Genomic DNA, 27,176 nt, shown 5'->3' on the forward strand with positions numbered 1-27,176 from the left:
TCATTAAATGATGACTTCCTAGGAATATCAAGTAACCTAAGTGGCTGTTCAGGCTTTGCCATGGCTCAGATTGAGCTACAGCAGGAATTAATAGTTTTAAGTAATAGGACAACCAAAGACTATTTAAAACTGTTTTACAAAAAGCCCTAAAGCTACATTCATGGCACTTTGAATAAAAGGTTTATACAAATGCGCATAGACGTGCATTTGGGGCTTCTGTGTTCAAAACTCAAAAACTTTTAACAACCGTTTTCCTGCTCCAAGTACAAAACATGTGGCCACTGAACACGTTTTGCCAGTTAAATTAGGTCAAACCTTGACCAATCAGGGACTCTGATTTATTAGTTACATGTGAATTTGGTTTATCTCGTGAATCCAGACCTGGCGACTAGCCTGACAACATCTACATTTGTTTTTCAAAAATTGTTAACCCAAGACCACTCTCCTGAGATGAAGCTAATTCATATTTGCCATATCAAGGACTCTTTTTCGATTTGTGGCCAAATTGCAAAACTTGCACTGCTTTGACATTTCGCACCAAGTCTCTTCCAACTGTAGGTGGAGGACATGTGCTAGTAAACAGTAGTAAAAAAAACAGAAGAAGAAGCCTCTTCCTGTTTGTCCACAGTGACCACTATAGACTAAACAAGTGTCAAATGCCTGGTTTGCATGTAGATTAATTAAGATTCTGCATGATGGAATAATACAATTAAAGAGAGCTACAAGGAAACACTATGGCAGACAAATCTGGCTAGGATGCATGACACTGATGGCAAAACAAGAGAAAACCAAAAATATAAGAACAGACCTAAAAAGATTAAGTTTTCATCTGAAATAGAAACTTGATGACTAAAGTTTGCAAAGGATAACGAAACTTAAAGCTAACAGAGGACGAAAGGAGTTTTAGAGAAAAGAAAAGCAACCAAACATGAATTAAAGTCAAAATGAACAAAAGAAACATTAGAATGTGAAACATTTCACAGACATATCCTTGGGGGTCAGTTAACTGAAACACCTTGTATGATAGTGTGAACAGATGATATAACAGATGCAGAAAGTGTGAGTGAAAAACCTTTGTGCGACGCTGCTGAGTCCCTGCTATGTGAAACACTAATGAATTATTAGGGCTGTCTTTGACCGTTTTCTGTGGAACAAAACCTTGACGCAACAGGATAAGGATGAAAGGGAAGCATGGAAACAGCATGCACTGAGTCAAAAGGTAAAGTAGAGACTGTGGATGAATGAGCGACCGGAGGGAGGATGAAGAAAATTAAGTCAGACGTACTTTTAGCAGCTTCTTGGTAAAGCTCGTTGTGCGCGTTCGCTTTAAATACTGTTGGTCCTGCTGCTTTGTCTTTGCTGAGAGTCTATTGTGTGTACGAATGTCTTCACAATATTGCAAGCATTCAGCTGATGGAGGAAGGGAGGCAGGGGTGGAGGGGGGTGCATGAGGAGCAACAGCGAATTTCCAATCCTGCTCTCCTTCACAGTGCTGGAAGGTCAGCCGTGCCTCAAGCCATAAAACCCTCCTTCCCCTCAGTCTCGCTTTTATTCCAGCACGGCCACTGCTCACTTTGACAATTGTCATTATGACAAATCAATGTAGAATTTCCATAGATGTGCCCCCCCACACACACCTCTTTACTTCTACACTGCAAAACCTTGAGTTTTGCAACACTCATCCAGGAGATACCAGAGAAAGACTTTCTCCAGAGCCTCCACTTTGCCGTTTATCCTTGGCTCTCCACAGCCCCTCTTTTGCATTAGTCCTGTTTGTCCTCTGTTTCCCTTCATGTATCATTGGGAGTTTAATTGGCTTTGCTGCCTGTCTGATGCAATCTTGCTGCAGCAGTCGTTAAATAAGGTAAATTTAGATATAATTTATAATCAGTGTAATAGTGAAAAAAAGGTTTGCACACATCAAGTTTTGAAGATCCAGCAGGAAAAGATTGTTGCAGGTTCCTGTTGGGGCAAGTATTTGGGTACATGTATGTGCTGATTAAATGTGAGGGTATGCAGCACTTCAGAGGCTGGCGGTTTTGTGAGCACGGCTGTGATTCGCCTCGGCCCTCCAGTAATGAGCAGCAGCGCTGTTATAAGGCATCGGTAGCATCCCACCCACCCCACCCCACCCCCATACCTGCGGCACACTGGGCCCTGGTAATTGGTCACAGAGGGTACAAGAAATTTGCAGGAGGACATGGGAGAGACGCAGTGACAAAAAGGCAGAGGGAGAGTAAAAGAGTCCAAATGTGTATGTGTGAGTTTGCAGGAGGAACTTGGTGATAGAGGACAGGGGGGTGGGTGTGTTTCATCCTCACAGCTCTTTCTTTAAAAACCTCCAACTGCGTACAAGGACTGAGGCCTATTTGCACACAGACGGACAAATAGTCTCCTGCCGCTGCCCACACATATACAGTAAATGACCTCAGTGCAACACTGTCTGTGGGAATGGATTCTAATCAGACGTCAGCAGCATTGTGTCTGTCAAACCCGACCAAGGTTACTTAACCTTCCCATCTTAATTTCCCTTCCATTTTAGCTCCTTCCTCCATATCAAACATCAACACATCTATGGGAGGAAAATAAAAGGGAAAAGAAGAGTGCGGAGAGGAAAATGAAGATTGCCATGCTTGGCTGAAGCTCGGAGATGAAAGTAAGGGATGATTCACTTTGCTATTGCAAAATGAACTGAACCAAGCTGAGCTGAGTTGGGCTATTTTTAAACTTCTATACACTGCAGTAACTGAAGGAGGACAACGTGAAGCAGAGCAAATTATTTCTATATCATAGGGACAGGTATATCAAACAGATTTAGACAGTGTGTTGAAATAAGTAAAAAACTAGACAAAGCTTTTTTTCTTGTTGCTTTAGTGATGCAGAGGTACCCTTCATCCTTAAATTAAATGTTATTGATAGAAAAAAACAAAAATAAGAGACTTTTGTGTAATCTGTGAGTTCCTCTGTGAGACAGGATAAAGACAGTTTTAAAAGAGTGACAGCATTTAAGCAAAGCAGCCTCAGACCTTGAGCGTCCAGTGGCCTCGTGGCTGCTCCCCCCAGCAGTGCACCGTCATCAGCGTCCAGTTCTTCAGGCCAGCAGTGGAGGCATCATTAGGCCGCGAATCCAACAGCATGGACACTGTGCCGCCTGGAGACTCCAGACTTACAGAGAGGTCACCACGACACCTGGCGGAAACACCCAGTCTCACCTGGTGAGAAGCAGGGGATGAAGAATGAAAGAAGGGGACATGGATTAAAAAGTGATTTGACTTTTTCAAATGCAAACAGATCATAAGAAAGGTCAGCAGAGGGAGACTTTTGCAGGTGTGAAAGTGTGTGGTGACGAGCAGAGAAGGAGACCTCAGAACGTTTACTCCTGATGCAGCTGTGCACTGTCAACTTCAGGAGCTGTCAAAGTGTCTTTTTCTACACTTCATAGATGTGAGACTGTTGTAAGGAATCCACAGTTTGCTGAGTTAGATGACACATTTGAAATCAGCAGCTGTTTAACTTGACATATACAGTGTCCTCTAGTGGGATGAATAAAGTCTTATCATGTAGGAGCTAAAAAAAGAAAGAAATACATTGTGTTTAACACACCTTACAGTTTCACAGCAAATATCAGAGTATAGAAATGACTTTTTTTGCTTTCAGAAAAACTAAACACTTTTACCGTCCCAGGTATGAAGACTCTAACCCTGGTTTATTAGACTTACTGTTTTTTAATTTATCATTTTATTTTCATTCTGCTTTTGCTGTCTACTTGTTTTTTAAAATGATATAGAAATTAAGTGATAAGCTGTAAAAAAAAGAGGATTGAAGGTAAGAATGGATTGAGAAAAGCTGAACGATCTGCAGCGACATTAGAAAAACAGCAATTGGTTTACTCCAGATAAAAAAAGGACTTGCCAGCAAATTCATGATCTGACATTAACCTATGGATTAATGGCTAACTGAGTTTGAAGACTAACACAATACTTTAATAACAAAAACTAGTCAGTTTGGTAAATTGTGTGAGAAAGTGATAGTATATACTATACTATTGTGTGAGAAAGCAGCACCACAATGACCACTACCACACAAAAACCATGGAGCATGTCAAGCACAAGGGGGAAGTGTGATGATCTGGGCTCTTTTTATAGTCAACTTTCAACTTCTTCCTAATACAATACGAGTGTCTAATGTAGGACCATCTGGGTGAGAGTGGGACAGCTTTTTTAACCACACCACAACTCTGCAACACAACCTGTGAACCGGAGGGCGTTGTATCTTATGGTGAAAACAAAACTATTAAGATTTCTTTAAAAAGATTAAACTTTTAAAGAATAAAGGCTGAAACTCATTCATCCACCCATCTTCTTAACCCACTGTGCTGTCCTGGCTAATGTCAGGAAAAGGCGGGAACAGGTCACCAGTCTGTCGCAGGGAATTTGCAGAAACACAGTTCAAATTTTCAAAAGACAGATTTTGTCCACTCAATATGATGTTACTATTAATTTGGGTGTTGAAGAAAACAAAGATGTCATTTTCACATTTTGTTTAGTTAAAAAAGCAATTCTCTTAATTTCTCTGAGATCATTGTATCATCACTGTAAACAACTATTTTTAGTAAACTTCCATGCCGTGCTTGAACCTACAACTTATCAGTTAGTCATCAGAGCAGTCGCCACTGAGTAACAGCCTTGGAATTATTTTATATTATACCATGGTCCGGGTGAATACTCGATTCTGATTGGCTGCTGGGTGTGCATTAAAAGTGATATACTACAGGATAATCGCACGGTGAAAAAAGAAGTTCCGGTCACCTAGCTTAAATGTTTTGTATCACTGCACCGGCTTCTTTAAAACAACCTTTTGCTTCATCATTTGGACAAGAACAAGCGGTAAGAGGGGAACTTTCTCTCTGAAATGATGCTTTATTCAACCCATCGGAAAGGTCAGCGTCGAATCTTGACAGTAGCGGTGTTGCGGCACGACGCGGACTACTTGTTACGTGGTACGCGCCGCACCATGTAACAAATAGTTCGCCTTTAGTGAGAAAAGCAATACAAAGTTGGAAAAAACAATAAGTTAGGACTAGAAACAGGTATTTATTTCTTTTGTAAGTGACCATGGTATAAGCGGGTTAATGGCCTTCGAAGTATGCATTATTACTTCTTAACGCACTTCGCGTTGGACGGTTCAGGCTTCCATAGAGTGCGTTAAAAAGTGATTATGCATACTTCGTCGGCCATTAACCCTTACATGTGGTAAAGCATGCCATAAGCTTTTACTCAAAATATACTGACCAAAAATATAAACGCAACACTTTTGTTATTGCTCCCATTTTTTATGGTATGAACTCAAAGATGTGAAACATTTTCCACATACACAAAATAACACGTTCTCTGAAATATTGTTCACAAATCTGTCTAAATCTGTGATAGTGAGCACTTCTCTTTTGCCAAGACAATCCATCCCACCTCACAGGTGTGCCATATCAAGATGCTGATTAGACAGCATGAGTATTGCACAGGTATGCCTTAGACTGGCCACAAGAAAAGGCCACTCTGAAATCTTCAGTTGTTTCACACAGCACAATGCCACAGATGTTGCAAGTTTTGAGGGAGCGTGCAATGGCATGCTGATAGCAGGAATGTCCACCAGAGCTGTTGCTAGGGAATTGAATGTCCATTTCTCCACCATAAGCCGTCTCCAAAGGCATTTCAGAGAATTTGGCAGCACATCCAACCGGCCTCACAACCGCAGACTATGTGTAACCACACCAGCCCAAGACCTCCACATCCAGCATGTCCACCTCCAAGATCGTCTGAGACCAGCCACTCGGACAGCTGCTGAAACAATCGGTTTGCATGACCACAGAATTTCTGCACAAACTGTCAGAAACCGTCTCAGGGAAGCTCATCTTCATGCTCGTCGTCCTCATCGAGGTCTCGACCTCACTCCAGTTCGTCGTTGTAACCGACTTGAGTGGGCAAATGCTCATATGCGATGGCGTCTGGCACGTTGGAGAGGTTTTCTCTTCACGGATGAATCCCGGTTTACACTGTTCAGGGCAGATGGCAGACAGCGTGTTTGGCATCGTGTGGTTGAGCGGTTTTCTGATGTCAATGTTGTGGATCCAGTAGCCCATGGTGGTGGTGGGGTTATGGTATGGGCAGGCATATGTTATGGGCGAAGAACACAGGTGCATTTCATTGATGGCATTTTGAATGCACAGAGATACCGTGACGAGATCCTGGGGCCCATTGTTGTGCCGTACATCCAACAATATCACCTCATGTTGCAGCATAATGCACGGACCCATGTTGCAAGGATCTGTACACAATTCTTGGAAGCTGAAAACATCCCAGTTCTTGCATGGCCAGCATACTCACCGGACATGTCACCCATTGAGCATGTTTGGGATGCTCTGGATCGGCGTATACAACAGCGTGTTCCAGTTCCTGCCAATATCCAGCAACTTCGCACAGCCATTTAAGAAGAGTGGACCAACATTCCACAGGCCACAATAGACAACCTGATCAAATCTATGCAAAGGAGATGTGTCGCACTTCATGAGGCAAATGGTGGTCACACCAGATACTGACTGGTTGTCTGAGTCCCCTGACCCCCTCAATAAAACAAAACTGAAGATTTCAGAGTGGTCTTTTCTTGTGGCCAGTCTAAGGCACACCTGTGCAATAATCATGCTGTCTAATCAGCATCTTGATATGGCACACCTGTGAGGTGGGATGGATTGTCTTGGCAAAGGAGAAGTGCTCACTTTCACAGATTTAGACAGATTTGTGAACAATATTTCAGAGAACTGGTTATTTTGTGTATGTGGAAAATGTTTCACATCTTTGAGTTCATACCATAAAAATGGGAGCAATAACAAAAGTGTTGCGTTTATATTTATGGTCAGTGTAATTTTGAAATTTCAAGATCTGTTCAAGACAGAATAATGTTCATTGTGTCCTGGTACTTTAAGTCTGACTACTTTCTTGTTTGTCTGCCACATATAGTTGTACATTATTCCATTTTGGAGTGCTTGTGAAAATGTTGTTTGTTTCTCTCGTATCTGTATTTTAAGGAGTAGAAAGCATTGTTAGCTTTGGGTTTGTAAACCTTCAGTAAGATCAACAGCACTTTTCCACCTCAGTCTTAATACCAGAGGTTTTAATCATCTTTTTGCAGCATATCTGACAGAAAATGTCACTTTGACATTCCTGCCTTCAACTCTGAAGTCATTTTGGAAACACAGCGAGGCGGTGCAAACATGAGTGAGCCCTGGGAGCCTAAGTTTGAATTCAAATCTGATCGGTCTGGGCTGAGGCACTGAACGTGACAAACAGGGGGACGAGGCAATAATCTGTCCTGAAGCAATCACAGGTGTGAAAAAAAGGCTATTGGGTAGAAAAAAATAGGTCAAAGGGAAGACAAAATTGATATTAATTAAATAATTTAGATAAGCTTCTAACCCCCACAGACACACACCACCACAAACGCCCTGAAACACCCTGCCTGTCCCTGTTCATCACAAGCAGCACATCTGGTGTGACAATGGCACATCGCAGAGAGAGAGCCGCCAAGCTGCAAAAAGACTGACAGCCTGTGCCTGTTTATGGGGTGTTACCACGGCAACACGTCCATCAATCACACCTCGCAGCAATGGCCTGACCCACGCTTTCTGCCAGAGAGCAGAGCCGCAAAGATGAAGCCTTTTCAATTTACATGCTGACACACTCCCTCTTTCTTGTTCCTTCTCTCTTGCTGCTATTTCACAAGTACACAAACTCACAAACACAGGGAGCTCGCACAAACTCCAGTGTGCACAAACACACACGTATGCCTGCTGTCACAATCAAGCATAAACACATTTGCATGTATGTGGCTGTACTCAAGAAAACACGGATTTGCCATTTTCTGCAAATGACACTGCCAACACATTGCACATCACAGTGGGATTCTTTTTTATCTCTTCTATTCTCAGATAAAGCGCACGACAGAGAAACTCGAAAACAATTTGTACGACATCTTTAAGCTTCCCCAGTTTCAGGCAGAAGTTAGGTTCTTAAAGCTTTGCTGCTTTATTGTTTTGGGGCAAAATGCAGTGAGAACAGCTTTATTACAAAACTGTTCCCAAGTAAAAAAAAAACATATTTCTACGTGTTATATCTCAAAAATATAGGAGTGTTTTTCGAAGAGCTGGATAAAAAAGATACCACCGTTGTGATGTTTTCCGAGGAGCAACAGGCTAGAGAAGAAGAGGAGAGATGAGGGGAAATGAAAAAAATGGTGCTTTCCCTTTTAAAGCTTGTTCGTTCATTATTTACATATTTGTTTGATCTTAATCAAAAGAACCTTGATTTGGGTTCTCTGGGGCTGGGTTTTGTTAGCTCTTGATGGGATACAATGGGCTTTAAAGCTGTAGGGAAGCAACAAAGCGAATCTTCGTGTTTACCAAAATATAAAACTTTCTTAGGACTTGGTACATTTAGACAAGTCTAAAAGGTGGTAGAAAATTTAAGAATGACAAAAATCAATTAAATTCAAAGAATTTGTCAGGGAAATTAAAGGGGAACAGTATACCAAAATACCATAGACTTTGAAAACCTGCTGAAAACATTGAGATATTCTGCTTATTTTTTTGTTTAAACAGTCACAATGTTGGTCAATCCAGTCTACTGTCAAAATAAACATCGCCATCTTTGAACATTTTTAACAAATCCCTCAAAGTTTGCGTTGTGCAAACTTACCTGCACATGCTCCAGAGAGCTGATCTCGTTGGATGTCCACTGACAGCCATCTGAGTGAATCCTCAACGTAACACTGTCTCCAGGAGAGAAGATTCTGACGACCACAAAATCCATCATTCAAATATTTCTTTCCATGCTCTGAATATGCAAATAAATCTGTGAGAGTTACACATAAAAACCGAGGAACACTGTGAGGATGTCAATAAATTCTTGAGCCACAAATTGAAGGTCTTACGATAAAAAAACGCTTTTGTTTGATAAACACTTTTACCTGGGTGAGTCGAATGCAACTTCTTGTGTGCACGTCCTTTGCCGTCCAACCTTTTGGAAGAGTGCCGCCTGCTGCACCAACAACCCAGCATCCAAAACTCCAAAGCCATACCTGCAAAAGGCAGGGAAGAGTCAGTCTGTAAGGAAAATATTAACCAGCAAATTTCCTTTCATACATCCACACATTTGGGAATTGAAGGTGTGGCTTTCTGCATGACAAAAAAGAGCAACAAGTCACTTCTTGCCAGGTGAGCAGCAGCTGAGGGCAGCTGTGCATCTGTTGGACTGATTCATTGTTTCATTGGAACGACCACAATCAAGCCTCATTACTTATTATTTACCTACCCAATTTTGATGCTAAACACAATGGCTGACCTTTAAGCAGCTTGGCAGTATGGGGACTACATGACCACTGCCTGTCATCCTCTCATTTAATCTCCACTGCATAATAAAAGCCTCTCATCTCTCTTGTCTTCCCTGTCTTTTTCACACTGGCATTCAGTTTTCTTCACATTTACCTTCCCCCTCCTTCAGAATACCCAAGACTCTATTCAGTCCCTCAAATTTTCTATTTTCATGCGATTTCTTCTTGTCCGTTGCTTCCGGTTACAGTCTTGAGTCAGAGCAGGCTTCCGTACCCCTCCATCTGTGCAATCCAATGGAGATAAGCAGCTGATTTTTGCCAATACCACCATGCAGTCCTTACAGCGTTAATCTGCAATAAGTAAAATTAATTACCCTGATGAAGGGGTCTCTGGGAGCAGCAGAGAGGAGAAGGAGACGAGAGAAAGATGAGGCCCGATCAATAACTCAATCTGCTGCCCTGCATGGGGCTCTGCCTCCTCCGTCTTATTCCGACAGCGCATGTGAGGAGAACGTGCAGGAGCTGCAGCTCACACCACTGCTGTCCTAACAGCACCCTGCGCAATCAATGGACATAATCTAATCAGCCACAATCACTACCAATGACTTTTAGCATGTAGGTCCCAGCATAATAGCATTAGGTAAAACAACTGTGTGGAGCAGAAGTTCAAGGGCATCCAGGAGTTTGTTAAGGTATGAGGCATTTTCTACAAATCCTGATAGTCCATAAAGATTCTGTTTTGGAACTTCAAGTAAAATTGTTCCAACAAAAGAGTCTCGTCTTAATGGTTTGCATTAAATGCAAAAGTTTCAGTTTCTTTTTGAACCCAAAACATGGCAAAGTTAGAGTGTTTCAGAGCTTCAATAGAAGATTGTTCACAGGAGCAGAGCTAGATCACTTTATATGGAGGGGGGGTGGGGGGCAGAAGAAGACTTTGGAAGGGTGGCAAAACTTTATTATTTCTAGTATTGTTGTTATTTCCTTTAAAAATATTGCTTTTGTTATTTTTGCAGTGCTTAAAGAAACTTTTATTGATGACTTCTTAATGAGGCAGCTGCCCCCCTCGCCCCCCTGTGGCTCCACCACTGATTGTTCCGCTGAAAGATGATATTAATAACGCAGAGATTTTTTCAAAACATGGGACACATGATCCAATGTCATTTCACACTCAATGAAGAACAATTTTAAAAAAACTGCACCAGTTTGTTGCTATAAAAAATAGGGAGGCTAGAATGTACCCAGACTTTCTTAGACATGGCTGCCACTGCTGTGCTGTGTCAAAATGCACATTTAAAGCCTTATTCACAACCACTCTTAAGGGTGGATACAGGCTGGCTGTGGCTGAAAATTTGTCAAATCTGTACGGAGAAAACTGTTGTCCCGCACAAAATATAAAGGATGTAGACCGCTCAGTGAGCCTGTAGAGAGGAAATACTCATGAACATTTCTTTCTATGGGCATAATGCGGGCAACTGGTCGTACCGAATGGTTATAAAACACGTAAGTCTAAATAGATGTTACATTTACACAGGTCACATGTTGCGCGATCAAGAATGTGCTTTGCGCAGTTTCATGGACGCACATCCAGCTGGTGGTGTTCACACTGGACCAGCGCCAGACAGGCAGGTAGCAGCAGGGAGGGGATTCTTCTTCTTCTTTTTTATTGTTCACTAGCCCTTGTCCGCCACCAACAGTAGGCAGGCCCTGACAATTCCCGAAAATCTTGCTCCAGGCTTTTTGTTTTCAGAGCTCTGTTCCTATAAATATGACCAGGCAGAAAAAGTGCTTGTTTTGAAGCAGATGCTACCCACACACCACTATCAAATCTGTGTCCCTGATTGGTCACAGTGCTGCATTATTGCATTTAAGCATCAAAAAGTTCATGTTGCACTTTCAGTCCACGATCAATGAACGCCGGTTCTGTACGTGGAGCCCGCGACAGGACTTAAAACCTGCGCGACACATGATCAGGAGAGTTCCAGACGCGGAAGCCCAGAACTTTGGTCTACACGCCTTTGGCTGGATTTTTCATTGTAAGTGGTCACTTGAACGCTAGTCGACGCAGCCGTTGTGTTAGCACCTTAAGGGGGAGTAGGTGAGAATTAGGTGTGTCATGTGAATTTTTCATTCCTTTAATATCCCCTGGTCCTGTCCAAAGAGCTAAATGGTGCTGTTCACATGATAAATGTACAATCCATGCATGCAGCCAGACTTTTCATGATGTCCCTTAATCCTGGTGCTATCCTAGGCACTTTAACATTGGGAGTTGGGTCATCTAGACCCACTAGATAGTGCTCTGAATCTTTTTTCTTCAATGATTTGTGATCTTCACTGGTGTCCATGGATTACATGAAATCTTTCCACCTTTATCCACCTTTGTCATGGTAGGGAGAACACGTCTATGCAAGGGTGGGGTCATCTAAGATAGCAAGAGGGTTACGGTGGCCTCTAGGGTTTGCATGTTCTCCTCATGCATGCGTGGGTTTTCTCCAGGCACTGCAGTTTTCTCCTCCAGTCCAAAAACACATTTCATAGGTTAATTGGTGACTCTAAATAGTCTCTTAGGTGTGAATATGTGGCCCTGTGATGGACTCACAAACTGTCCAACGTGTAACCGCCTTTGGCCGACAGTAGTTGTGTAGGCGCCAGCATCCCAGTGACCCCCAAACACGACTGAGCGGGTTTTGAAGATGAATGATGGTTCAGTAATTTTGATATGCATGTCTGAATCCCTGAAATCATCACTGCTGGTGACCAAGGCTCACCACCCTGGTCTTTTTCAGTGATTAAATGTACTCCCCTGAACTGTCCCCTGAGCGAGAGCAGAGCACCCATTAAATCCTATAGTGCCGATCGATCGGGCTTGCCTGAGCTTCATGGTCATAAACTCACACAGACATATATCTGATGGAGAAAGCTGCAGGAAACAGGTTTACGCAGAAAAAACATAATAAAAACGACAGATTTGATGTTCCCTGCCATGTCGATGCAAAAGCAACACTGAGCTGAGTTACTTTTCAGGAAGATTCCCCGGACTCTTCAGCCTCAACATTACAGGCAGCAGGGAATGATGGAGCAGTAGATCTGATTAGCAGACCTGGGATTTCTACAAAAAGATAGATGTGCAGATTCAGAAATGTTTGGGTTTGGCATTTTTAAAGTGGTTCAATCGAATAAAGATAGTTTTTTTTTTGAGCGCAGCAAATGAGTCCAGATTGAAGCCCACGTAAAGCGGTGTGTATCAAGTAATTAGCCAGAGAATACAGCCATCCAGTTTTCAGCTTGGCCTTTCTCCACCTCCTGCGTGGTCGGAGGGGAGGTTGAGCCAAGCCGACTGCAGAGTGACAGGCAGTCTTCTGTCTGCGCAGCACGAAGCATGTTAAAGCCCCCCGACCGCCCGCTTCAGATATCAAATCTGTGGCCCTCACATTTTCTTCATCCGCTCTCACTCCTCAACTCAAAGTGCCCCTCACAAGGGCTTTACTCCCTCCTTCTTTTTATCTGCTAGGGGCCACCCCCACTACCCTCCGTGGAGCCTCTTTGTAACTGTTGAGAAACCCCATTCACGTTTTAATTCACAGGCCTTCCCTCTTTCTCAGTTGACATTCACACCATCTGCCAAAAGCCGAGGAAGGTGCACACAAACGTGACCAGAGTTGCAGCTTTGAGATCTCCATGGTCTGGATTTTTGCTTCCACTTTGGAAATGGCACCAAAAGCTCAGGCTAGTGGGATGGTACAACCAAAACTGATTTTTGCAGCTACTCAGGGACCCTTGCACAGCGGTCTCGCCCCTTTTTTTGAGCTGGTAGGTCCTGCTAAATCTCCTCAATAGAAACGGCTGTAAAGACTCACTCAAGCCGCACTAAGCAGCTGCCTGTGAGTTAGGTCATTTTCCCAGGAGCAACGGAGTGGGTATTGGCAAGACCTCAAAAACAGAAAAAAAGGGAGAAGGGGGGGCCACCATCTGTTCAGTCCCTGAAAAGGTTGGTGACACCTTCTGTGGTACCAACAACTTCTCATTAAGTGAGATGCTGCAGCAGCTCCAACACATGATTGGTGGACTTGATGACAACACTTTCGTATCAGGTTTTGTTAGTTTGATGCACCTCTGTGCCACACAAACTAAAGAAACTACAGCCATAGACAATTTCAATTTGCTTGTTTTCTCTTATCTCCTCTCTTCCTTTTGTGCTCCATAATTGGAAGTTTATCCAGAACATTAAAGACTGCATTAGCCTTTTGGTCAATCCCAGAATGATTTGTTTCGGTTACATCATAATACACTAATTTTATTAACACCAGGATTTAAATGAAGAAACAAATAGACTTAAAGTCTTCTGATTTCCATCTCTCTGGCAGCCAAATTTTCATCTCAGAAAATGTTACTAATTAGGCTTATTAGGTAATTAAGAAGAGGTCTCAATTATATCTGTGCCATTGGGACACGCACTGCTGTAACCATGAAATGCTGCGAGGCACTGCTCAGCTGGGTTAGCTGGATGTTACACAATTCCATCCGTTTAATTGCCTTTAAATGTGGATTTTTTTTTAAATAGGTTCTTTGTGGAAATTACAGGAGAGAAACACTCAACATGTCTGCCTCAAAATGTCAAGTAAATTAGCTTGTGAAGAGTAAAAAAGTTTTATGAAATGTAATGCAGAAGGGAAAATGAGGGGCTTGGCTCAAGCGTGGACACAGTCTCAGGAGAATTGGCCCTCAACAGCCTTCTCAGTCTCTAAAGCCATCAGTCACGGAGGCAGCCACCCGTCCCCGTCTTTTACACAAGGAGACTTTTCTGGAAGCCAAAGTGATCTACATCCCGTGACCTCACTCTAAGTGTCCAACATATTTTGATTTGTAGCTCCAGTGTTATTCAAACATCCATTCAAAGGAAAATGAAATTGGACAGAGAGCTTTTGTTGGACGCACACCAAGTCACAGTCCTTTTGGATGTCTCTGCCCTTGCGGGGAAAGGGAGAAAGCATGAGAGGGAACAGCAATGAGTCAAATTCCCTCCAGATCCTGAGAGCCTTGCTGTCAGAGCGGACAAAACAAACACACATCCCAGAGCTTTTTATGTCCCTCTTCAAAGGGACGTTTTTGATGCCACACTAATGTGTTAAAAGCAAACACATGGCATGATAAACTAAACCTGTGCACCTATGCTTCACAGTAAAATGCCACATAACGGATGCAGCACTAAAACTAGTAGTCAACACCAAACAGGAGGAAAAAATAGTTATTTAGCTGTCACTTCACATCAAAATACTTTCATTAAATCAACAGAATTAAACTGTAAGAGTCCTTAAGACCGAAACTAAAGACCTCTTATTAAAAATGTTGTTTTTCACAACCATTTCAATTTTTTTATATGAGAATGCATGTTTTACTCCTGTGTTTTCTCCCTTTAACGTTGTGCTAAAGAAATGTTTAAAGACCCACTCCGCTTAAAAAAACAACAAAGTTTTTAACATGTTTTTGTGACATTTTTCTGATGATGGAGGACATATATTAAGAAAATTAAGATTAAAATAGCATTACTGAGTATGTCTTTACTCAAATTGTTGTGAATTTGTTACAAAGAGAATATGCGCAGCGGGCCACAAGCTCCCTGCTCTGCTCCATTCCAATGCATCCACTTACGGACAAACGGACCCATGAACCCTTTTTCCCTTTTTCTTTTTATCATCCAAGCTGGAATCTGACTAAAAACTTTATGGCTGGATAGCTCCAATACTTCTCATCATTTTTGTAGCACCGCTAATGTTAGGTTGGGGGTGAGAGGGGCTGTAAGCTAACGGGAGAATGTAAACTGGGAGCTCTCATTAATGGGGAGAAGAAGGGGGGTCAGGGAAACTCCATGCCAACAGTCCTGCCCACAACTTCTAATGAACACTTGCCGCTCTGCAGAAATTATGTCCTAGAAAACGACAGTTTTTTGATTTTGGCAAAAAAAGGCATAATCATAAATAAAGGACCACTAGGAATCCTTTTACAAAAAAACAAACGATGATCGGAGTGGGACTTTATGCGTGTCCATCAGACACTTGGTCTGGATCTTAACATTAAAGGGCCAATACCATGCAGAATCATTTTTTTTAGCTTTAAAGTGTAATAAAATGTACATTGTGATGTAGATAAGTGGGGAACAGCCCCTTCCAGGAAGAGACTGCGCTGCCAGCTCCACCCCCAGGCTAACACACATCCCCACTTTCTCCATGGAGCTAGAGGGGATTAGCAAAAACGGTTTAATTTTATATGCACAATATGCACATCCATCTTTGCAAATGTTCAGTTTGTTTTTGTGGGCGAGAAGCAGATACGCTGCTGAAGCCGACTCATGAAATGGGTGGCAGCAACACGGGAGCGAAAGCCGGTGCGTAAGTAATCGAGCCGTCTTACTTCTGGGTTGGATAAGAGCTCAGGAAAATAACATTTAATAAAAGTGTGTTCTTTTTTAATGCCAAAGGTAATATATTAGTGTTTATTAAAAACTTAAGAATAGCACAGCATAGGCCTTTTAAAGTCAATGTAATCAGGAAATGAGTTTTTATGTCATAAATATGACTAAATGTATTTAAATGTAAAAAGCATTTATGCCACACTGAACTGACCATAAAATAAAATACTGTGAGGCAAATGTTTAAAAATTCCACAATATGCTGTTTATGTCTTCAGGTTGAATCCCTCCACACAGAAAAATGAAGTTTAGGCCGAAAGCTTGAGATTAAAAACTCCTAAAGGTGGAAAGATGCATTTGATTGTGTTTTAGAATTGAACTGAGAAAAAATACAGTGTTGAGAAAGACTAGAGTTAGGTTGTCATGGAACTTTACTCCATTTTTTGAGCCCCCTGTAGCAAAATACCAAAATTGCTACTTTTATATGAATTATTCATCAGTGGGGGGCTCAGAGGAGAACAGGGTCCCCACAACCCCCACGCACCCTTCTTGTATCTCAGTAGGGTGCAGTGGGGTGATGTGTGTGTCTGTTCAGGGGCCTATAGGTGGAGGGGGGTACAGGCACCCCTCTGTGTGCCTGCTGCATGCTCCTGCCGCGAGACACGGCACCCCCTGCAGGAGGTGCAGCGATCTGCTTCCTCTGTCCCTCAGGGCACCCACACAAAGTGCACATGAGCGCCAGCTTATCAGCTGACCCATCAATCAAATGCATGCACAAAACCAGACACTGACACACAATTACCATAACATGTTGAATTTCAGACAAAAACAGAGTTATCACTCGACTGCAGGCTTAATTTTAAAGGGTACAAAGCTAATTAGGAAAAAGATAATAGCAGAAAAATGGATCTGTTAATTTTGCCTCAACAACGCAGAAACAGGAAACATGTCAGAGTTCATAGGGGCTTAAGTTGTCACAGCAGCCCATTTTTTCCTGTGCTGCTGCCACTGACCAACAAGATGCCTTTAATTCTTTACCTCTCCTTCACTCACACACCTGAACCTTTTCTCTCCATTTGCCAACACTTATGTAGATCTACCGTTTGGTCACAGGAAACAAGATAATTGCATAGTTACTTTTGCACTAAGTGGTAGAAAGATTTTTAGTTTTTCTAGTTAAGCCATTTCTGTAATTATCCTGCATGCTCAAACACTGCTTCTCTCCTCTTAAAGTGGTGTGCACAGACCACAGGCTCTGTCATAGAGTAATTGGCTCAGCCCTAAAAAAAGAGGCAATCTGGATAATTAATTAATCTATCTGGCTAGAGCCGAGATGCAAGGCCTGTTTTACAACCCCACCAGGGAGACTGAGATTCAGACTGAGAGAGACCTGCTGCCCTAGGACCATCTACAAGCTTGCATGAAATGGAAACGGCCTGCCAGAATCCATTAGGTGTGTGTGTTTGTGTGTGTACGTGCTCATTACACACACAGGCACACAAACAGGATATTCCAGACAATAAGAGAGACACTCTTTGTAGCACACACACACAGAAACATGTTTGTGTAAAAAGTTAATAACCATATCAGATTACATTAACTTATTAATTGAACATACACCTTTGACCCTTAATCTAACTTTTACCATTACTGTGCCAACCATATTGTAGACACACACACACACACCCACAACTCCATATTCATCTGTATTTATGAAACTAAGAGAGTTGTGATTGTATTGATCTTTAGTCAAATCACAGACAGAACAAATAAAAGTAAATCAGATTGGTCTCACTTTCAAATAACATTACAGCTTCAACTTAACATGATAGATGCAAGAAAATTGCAAGACTTACAGGATGTTGTAAATACTGTGATATATATGGTTTCCTCTTGAGTGTTTTGCTTTTAATGTTGATTTTAACCTTCAGCAAACTTTAAGTCTGAGTTGTGTCTCATTTTGCTGTGACTGATTAGAGACATAGAAGTGAAAAAAATGAACAAATAAACGACAACTTTTACTTGGAATTACAGTATGCTTTGAGCAGTTCTCACATTGAAAGATCTAGGCAAACATTTGCCTCAGGTTCCAATGCATATGGCACAACATTCAGTCAATCATTTGATCTTTTATTTCAGTTGAATAGTGGGGCAAAGTATTTAGCTAGCCACCAATTGTGCAAATTCTACCACTTTAAAAGATGAGATATGCCTGTAATTTTCATCAAAAATAATGTAAATGCAAAATGTAAAAAAAAAATAATCAGAAAATAACATTATCTGATTCTTACAGAATTTATTTGCAAATTTTGGTGGAAAAAAAAGTTTTGATCACCTACAATTAAGAGGATTTTTGGCTCTCACAGACCTGTAACTTCTTCTGAATGAGGATCCTGTGTTCGTCACACGTTACCCGTGTTAATGGCACCTGTTTGAACTGATTATCTATAACAAACAGCTGTCCACAACCTCAGTCACACTCCAAACTCCACTATGGCCAAGACCAAAGAGCTGTCTAAGGACACCAGAAACCAATTTGTTGACCTGCACCAGGCTGGAAGACTGAATCTGCAACAGGTAAGCAGCTTGGTGTGAAGAAATCCACTGTGGGAGCAAATATTAAGAAATTGGAACAATTACGCAACAATGCCTTTCCCACTTTGTCATCAACAGTATGCAGTCCAGTGAGATACAATGCTTGAAAGAAAGAAAACATTTCAGTGTTTCAAATCTGATTCATTTTGGTACCTTTTTATGCTTTTTCTTACTTATTTACAGTTTTCAGTGATTCACTTCTAATTTAAATGTGGTCAAAGGCTCGAAAAACCCCAATTGACATCTTAATCAGAGAAAACTTGTGTTTTTGATGTTACTGTGTAAAGACACAGCACTTCAGAGTTGATCTAAAAAAGTTGGATAATAATTCTCCCTTTTTGCTGTCGATTTGCCGAGACACGGGTGTGGTACAATGCAACACAACCCTAAAGAACTCTGTTTTCACACCTCTGCACACATCAGCCATGGTTCCAGGTGTGATGTACCCTTTTTTGTATTATTGTATTTTAGGTATCTCAAAGAAAATGCTCTTGAATGTGAGGCAACATTGCTAAGGAAGAGCAAAACCAGCATGATTTTAAGTGGCATGAACATCAAGTCTCTCTGATTCTCTGTTCCACCACAGAAACATGAAGAGTCCATGGCGTCACTGTAAGACATGTTTTGTTCATTTAGGCCTTAAATCAACAGACTGCATTTTGCTGTGCTGTAGCTTTGGAGTCATTTTAACACACTTCAATGCTCCTGCACGCAAAAAAAACATGTATTACATTTATTACATTACTATAAATTAACCAAATTTCAACAGAGAAACACAACTATGTGGCTCAGCCCCACCAGAACAAACAACATATGTGACAAAAGGGAGTCTGAATGCATCAAAACGCTGAAATCAGTATTCAAAGCATAAATCAGAACTTTTAAGCTATGTTTATAACACCCATAGCAACACGCTTTTCTGCAGCCACTTCCAAAGAAAAGCCTATGTAAATGCTCATTTTGGGCTTCCGTGTTAAAAACTCTCATGCCCATACGTCACGACACAATTTTCTACAACAGTATTGGGCTCTACGTTAAAAAAAAAACACGTGGCCATTGAATGTGCATTGAAAGTTAAACCAGCTAAACTTTGACCAATCGAGCACTCGTATTTGGTAGTGATAAAGGGATGACATCCACCTTCATTCACCGTGTGCCAACAGTTTAAACGTTGAGAAGAAATTAAAAATTGTGGGTTGTGCCTAACTGGATTCTATGACACCAAGTCCATCATATATCGGAATAGAGCTGTGAAAGAAATATCCAGTAGCAAGATTCACAAGATTTGCATCACACAGCCTTTTCCAACTGTAGGTGATGGACACCATGGGATAAATATGCGTTCAAAAATGTGCATTCAATGTGTTCTTGAATGCAGGTCAAATGTCTGGTGTGAAAGTAGCAATAGAAGTTGCAGATCATGCTCGACCCAAACTTCATCCAAGAGACTGGTAACAAAAACTCATCAGAGACAAGAGGTGAGAAGTCTGGACGGGAAGAGAGTTTAGTGTTGCAACACTCTTGGTTTGGCTGTCACAGTTGGAATCAAAGTGGAATCAGGGAACTTGAGATTCTCATTTCCAGCGCACTCTTGTCGTCAGTTGGAGCAACACACAGACACACACACACACACACACACACAGATACACACTCCCCAGCCGAGGCAGAGAGTGGCAGGTACATCACATCGATGGTAACAGAGCAGCAGATGAAACTGACAGGTACACACAGTAACACACAGAAACACACACTCCTGCAAGAACGTGGGTGTTCATTTACAAACGCACACTTACACACAATGTGCAAAAACAAGCTGCTCTGCCTTTATGGTGATGAAATATCACGCCTGAAAATAAACACACAAGCCTACTTCACACTTCCACTTAACCAAGAGGGAGCCTCTATCTCCTGATAAATTGAAAAGCACAGGTCAGCCTTAAATGACTAATTTCTCATAAAGGGGAGGAAGATGTAAACACGTTGGTCTTAGAGGTTGTTGCTCACATGTCCCTCTAAGCATCTGATGAGTGATAGCATTCATACAAGCTCTGATAAGCCCTCAGATCAATCTTCTTTAGTCATCCTCCAACTGCTTGAATACAGACACTTTTAAGGACCTGGGAGGGTGGCAAAGGGACACTTTAAAATCTCTAGTGATGAGGAGCATTGCCATTAGGATAACAGTTAACTGCCCCAGATCCAACCCCCCTTCTCCCTGAGATTCAGCCTCCCGTTTTGGCTCTGTCTACAGGCACTGTTCTGGCTCTATCTCATGTCACCGTTCTGGCTGTCGTTCAATTCTCACTTTGGCTCCCGTTCCCTCTTCATTCTGGCTCCGCTTCAAGCCCCACATCGGCTGTTTTTCTTTTTTTTTTCAGAGGCTTCATTGTGCCCCCCCTTCCAGTTTCAGCACCCCAGGTAGCTGGCCTCCCGCCCGGCTTCCAGATCAGTGGGAGATCCAGGATCAGGCCTTTTGTTTGGGGTGGCATTTTGCCTTTGTTTTCCCATCTCGCCTGTAATCTAAACACCCAAAACATCTCATGGTTGACAAATCGGTGCAGAGATGAGGGAGCAGCGGAAGACAAACGGCTGGAAGTGGTTCAACCCCAGGCAGGACTGATGGTGTCCGACTGGGCCTGACCTCCCAAAGGTTAAAGACACGTTCACTTACAAAGCAATCAATTACCCAGGCTGTGTGGGTGCTTTTAACCAACCTCCCCTACTGCAGTCCACACAGCTGGGGTTATTGATGAGGGTCCCCGCGTAATGCATACTCCAACCTGGAGTGTGTATTACATTTCACAAGTGAAATAAATCTCAGATTCCTGAAGGTTGCACCTACCTAGCGTCCATCCAGCTTTACGTCATCTCGCTGAGCTGCTCCCCCCACCCCCTGCCTCCCCGTCGCTCTCCCTCTTCTCTGCAGGTTGTTGTAGCACGTTTATTCTTGTAGTTGGGCTCCGTGGGCCTCTGCAGGCCCCTCAGCTGTTCCGCTGGGTTTGTAATTACCATTTCATTAAGAATGACACTTTCGGGGGTTGAAGCACCATTTCATCCGGGTCTCGTGGGAAGGGCGCTTGCCAAATTTTCAGAGTGAGTGGCAATTATCTCTCTTCACGTCTGCAGTTCACCATTTTGTACTCAGTGGCTTGACAACAGCTAGGAACATTTTGTTGGAGTAATAACAGGTCTGGGATATTTACACTGTAGCCCACTCAAGCTCAGCTCTGCAAAAAGGCTGATATGAGCTATCAGAAGAGATAGAAGGGCACTGCTACAGAGGAGAGCTCAACACCACTCGTGTGTACAGAGCATTTCAATATGCTTACCAGGAAACTGCAAAAAACAAACAGGTTGCCTTCAGATTCAGTCTGCTTTTCCAAAGCCCTTCTACAGGCTGCACAGAGAGCTCCTGGAGTGTTTTTTATTTTTTATCAAAAAATTTGAATAAACGTTTCCATTTTTGTGTTCCACTGATTAATCGCTTAAAAAAATACAAATTTAATCAAGTGACATCATTTAAAGCTCAATCTCCTTAAGACATCTATATTTCTACCTGATGTCCTCCAAATAATGCCCAAAGTAGTGTTTCCATAAGTACTGAAATTCACAGTTTATTTATATATCAGCTCTTAAATATGAGATTGCACGATTCTTGCTGGCTACAGTTTTCCATCTGCTAAAGTTGGAAAGTGCCAAGTTATCAACCAGTTCAAGGTACCGGTAAATGTTCCACAGTAGATCTCCCGACACCCTATGGGGGGTGTTGACCCGTATGGATGCTGCAGGTTTTTGGGTTGTCTGGACCTGTAGAAGGTCATAGAGAGAAGTGGATGCAACTTTCCCTTAAGGCTCATATGGCCACCTCTAGGGAAGTCATGAAACTGGAATGTATGATTGTTGGGTGTTTGTTAGGCTAATGGAAATTACACATGCTCATGACACACGGGTGATGCTGTTGTACGGTGCCCTTACGCCACACTCTAGTCGTTAGAAAAGTGTGAGCACTGGCCCTTTAATGAGGCCGTGCAAATGCAGCAGTGTGTGCAGGTAACATGTAAAAGTGCGCAAAAGACGCCCGAATGTCCACACAAACTGCACACGATTGTCTAATTTTCCCATTTCTAATATTCAGCTGCAGCACAAGGGGCACTCAATGGATGTACACTTATCACATGAACAGCACTAACTGGGCCTTTGCGCAGGATTTGAGGTGAAAAATCTGAATGACATGCCTGGCTCTTACCTAATACCCTTACTTTACCCTTACATGTTGTAGGCCAGGGGTCCCCAACCCGGTCCGTGTGTCACTTGGTACCGGGCTGCAGACAGAAAAAAACAAACCCCAGAACAAACTGCAGCTTAGTAATAAATACATACATTATTAAATAGTTTTCATTCATAAAACCAATGTACTTCAGTGGGTTCACTAGATTTTTTTGAAAAGTGAAAGAAAAAAAATTGAAGTCTGCATCAAAGTGAATTTGTTTCCATCCCCACACTCATCTTAACTCTGGGAGTTTGACAGACAGAAAAGTCTATTCAAGGTTGTGGAAAATGGACAAAATATAAAAAAAAACTTCAGGTGGCCAGTTTAGAAAAAAAAAAAAAAGTGAAGAGGAAGAAAAACACTCCAAGGATAAAGGAATGGAGGCAGTGCCCAAAATTAACACTCGCTAGACGCCAAATAAGACCAAACTTACTGTATGAGGAGTAAAATTTGGAGCAACATTTGCCACATTGCTAATGAAGGTTTGCACTTAATTAGACTAGTCTTGTTAATTAATAAAATAATAATAATAGATACTTTATTTATCCCACAATGGGGAAATTCTTCTAAGCATTTTGACCTATCTCCTGGGGGGAGCGGTGAGCTGCAGACTAGCCACACTCTGGGGGCGACAGCTGGCTGGGGAGAGCGGGGATCAATCCGCCAACCCTTCGGTTGTTGGACGACCTGCTCCACCGCCTGACCTTAACTGCCGCCCTCATTGGCTTATTGGTGGATTTCATCTAAGCTTCTCTGCCGTTCTCATCTACAGTTGATGCTTCAGATGCAATGCACACAATCTTTTGTCTTTTTCTGTTTAGTTTTATGTGACACTTAAGCACAAAAACAGAAGAATATGTTCTTTAGTTTCCATTGATATTAGTTCATGAAGCCAACGGAAATTACCTGAATTTATTGATTCATAATTTGGGTCAGGGTTGCATTAAGCGATTTTTTTTTTACGAATTACGAGAAATATATTATATAGAGTTGGAAATTTACGAGAAAGAACTTGTAAGTAAGTCCTGTCTGTATGCTGGTAAGTGAGCACACCAAGCATGAAGAGCAACAAGTGAACGCCATGCACCAGTAGAGCAGACCGCTTAGTTGAACTTAGTTCAACAGGTAAGTTGGTAACGTTACAAATGTTTGGAAGCTTTTTTGTTTACTTTACGATTCATTAATGTTCTATTTATTGATGGGCGGTTTGCAGGATATCTGCATCCTGTTGTTGAAGCCCTCGGTATTTCTGCAGCTCTCCACGTCAATCCTTTCTTCCTCCACCAAAGACAAGATCTCCAAGTCTGTGTGACGCTTCCGTCTGAGGGAGGCGCATTTTTTGGCTTTTTTTAACGTTCTTATGGTAATGTAACAGACTATTTCCATTCATCTGTGTTACTTTATGTTGAAACGGGACGTTTCATCTGTAGGAGGGGGCATATGTAACACTGTTTTCCTTTCTTCACTGTCAATGACATTTGGTGATGTGCGCATGACAGGTTGATGACGTAAGGTGACAAATGGACTTCTGGGTATGTGAATGATGATGGCAGAATAAAGTATCGGTCCTCTTCACCCAAACCTGTCTCTAAGCCCCCTATTGTACATATGAAACTCCGCTTTACCAACACCGAACCCCATGAAGGCGGCTACAGTAACAGTAATTTGATTTTGAGTCGCCAAAAGGTTCAGGATTTCTTTGTTTTTGAAGCCTATCCAGAAATAAAGCTTCACAAAACATTCCACCTCTTTTATCCTCCAGCAAGGCTCCGATAAACAGACTACTTTGGTATTTTTCTCGTTAATTTATTTATTTTCCCCCGTGAATTTACGACTTTAAAGTCGTAATTTAAAAAATAAAAATAAATTGTTTGTAAACTGACCCAAAAACTCAGTCGCAGTATTCTGCTCATCAAAAAGAAAAGAAAAACAAAAAAGAAAAAGAAATATGTGGAAATTCTTACCAGAGCCAGAAAGCCTTCAAAAAGAAAACACAAACTGATGCTTTGAGTTGTTGGGGCTGGGGGGTGCAGTGTTTTGCCCAGGGCGTCAAACTAGCCAGGACCGCCTGTGCCCGCAGTATACGGGCTTCAAGGCAGAAGGTGCAGCTGATGCCAGAGAATGTGACACTGCAGCTACAGAATAGGATAGTACGTCAAGAACAGACATCCAGTTCTTCTTCAATATTGTTTAGCATCCTTTTCTTAATGGAGGATTACGTGTCTAAACTCGGGTATTTGTTAGACACATCTATGGCAGTGAGAGTCTTTTAAAACGGAAGAAAGAAAAGGAAGACTTCTACAAACAAGCTATCCATTTGTTTTTTCAGAAGGAGCGGTGCAAGTAGGTCAATGATAACAATTGTGGTGCTTTTCTTTCTCTGCTACAGTTTGTAAACGGAAGAAAAATGTTAAAATGAAATTTTAGTCAACAGACTTTAACGGTTGCCAATCAAATGGTGAATAAGCTACTCTGTAGGGTTCATATGTTTGTAAATCTGACTGATGACGCCAGTGCATGATGTTTACGACCCCCCCCCCCCCTTCCCCTCTCCTATCCCAGCATCCTTCCATTCACACAGAAGGAATCTGCTGGATTTCAAAACCAGCTCAGAGAAATAATCTACTTCTTCTGGTCTCCTTTAAGTTGGACTTGTTTGTTGAAGCAGAGTTAAAAATAAAGTTTCCCCTCTTACCTAATGCTTTTTGCTAATATTGTTTTAGAGAAGTGTAAGAGCATCCCACTTCTTTTTATACATCAACCCTTACAGAAATAATAAAGTTACAGGTGTTTCACCTTCAACGATGCTTCAACATCACAGAAAACATTTTTCTGGGCAAGATTTATGATATTTCTTTCAAGCAGCTCAATTCAGAACCAATTACAGAAAACAACATTTGAAACACAACAACTCTGTTAAACAAACAGGAGATTTTGTACTTGAGTTTGTAAAATTTGTGTAAATGATTTTATACAATAAATCTGAGACAGGAAACAAGAGTGTGTGTGTTTACTTGCACCTCTTAGGAACAAGAAATGATGGCAGCCATCAGCCTTGTTGAATTATAGAGACATGATTCACACAAGGTGTGAGGTGACGGCTGCAGCTCTTTTTAATTGCATGTCTGCTCTGAATGATAGGATACTTAATTCCTACACATTCCACACTATTGCTTTTCACACTCACAGGGGCCTGGGGGGGCAGCTGAGACTGTCTGTGGCCATATGGGGAGGGAGGCTGAGTGATAGGGTGCTTCCTGCCTCTCCTCTGCACAACAGTGTCAGTTAAACTGCACTGAAGCAGCAGACAACTACATGAAACAGCACAATTAAAACGGTGTCACTATTTTTAAATTTGGTCTTAGGACACTGATCTGAACTCTAGCACAATCTTTACCACCACAGCTCCCATAACATACCATCAACAGTTTCACAGATGTATTTATAGTTTCAAACTAGCTTTTTTTCTCACACTGAAGCTGCCATTCACTATACTCTTGTCAGATACAGTACCCATGCGCGCAGACTCACACAGTGAGCTGTGTGAAGTGTGACAACGTCCTGTCGACTCATGGTAGCACCATCAGGCTCCCTGCTGGTGTGCGAATGGGTCACTTCTCCTTCTTTATCCCTCTTATTGCTCTGTCACATCACCTGTTTTCTGTTGAGTCTGAGCTGAGAATTGTGCCACAGAGAAAGTAAAGCTCTGACCTAAGCTACAGTTCCTGCACTGTTCCCAGTGCTATGAGGTAGCATCATTATGGTATCAACAACTACTTAAGTATAAAATATTGAAAATGAGTGGATTTGGTATTAGCTATGACAAATTTATTGTTTAACCCTTTCTATCCTAGGCACTTTAACATTGGGAGTTGGGTCATCTAGACCCACTAGACAGTGCTCTGAACCTTTTTTCTTCAATGATTTGTGAACCTCACTGGTGTCCATGGATTACATGAAATCTTTCCACCTTTATCCACCTTTGTCATGGTAGAAATAACACGTCAATGTAATTGTGGGGTCATCTAAGTTAGCACAAGGGTTACATCAACTGTACATGTCCATCTGCACAAAGATGATTGCTTTGATACATTATCAATTGATAGCAAATCTTTCAGACTTTTTCCTGGAATGTTTCTGGTAAATCTTACAATATAGTGCAGGAAAAAAAAATATTGGTATTAAAATTAGGCTACCAGGCAAATCCCTTTTTTAAAGTTGACTGAAAACATTAAGTCTGCAGAGTAGAGATACTAATTTTTTTACTCCAGAGTCAAGACATGTTTGTGTCAAGGTAACATACAGAACCTGCTTTCGGGGTCACCAAGTTGTTGGAGCCTAACCCAACTACTGTTTGGAAAAGGTGGGACACAGCCTGAACAGGTCATCAGTGTATCACAGGGCACATACACACCTAGGGACAATTTAGAGATACCAATTAACCCATGAAACATGTTTCAGAACTATGGGAACTGCCCAGAGAAAACCCATACATGCACAAGAATGGCAAAGTCTTGCTGGGATTTGAAC

At 41.9% G+C, this 27,176-nt stretch overlaps 1 protein-coding gene across 1 annotated transcript in view; it reads right to left on the reverse strand.

Moving 5' to 3' along the window:
* Window positions 1-27,176, reverse strand: part of LOC101161187 (proprotein convertase subtilisin/kexin type 4-like) — a 234,265-nt gene that overhangs the window by 23,898 nt on the left and 183,191 nt on the right. The window contains exons 14-16 of the mRNA XM_020709885.2: window positions 9,016-9,126; window positions 8,745-8,838; window positions 3,027-3,212 (exon numbers count right to left, since the gene is read on the reverse strand). Coding sequence (XP_020565544.1) covers window positions 3,027-3,212; window positions 8,745-8,838; window positions 9,016-9,126 — 391 coding nt within the window. The remainder of the gene's footprint in view (window positions 1-3,026; window positions 3,213-8,744; window positions 8,839-9,015; window positions 9,127-27,176) is intronic.

The sequence above is a fragment of the Oryzias latipes genome, chromosome 16 (assembly GCF_002234675.1).
Source record: "Oryzias latipes chromosome 16, ASM223467v1".
Lineage (NCBI taxonomy): Eukaryota > Metazoa > Chordata > Actinopteri > Beloniformes > Adrianichthyidae > Oryzias > Oryzias latipes.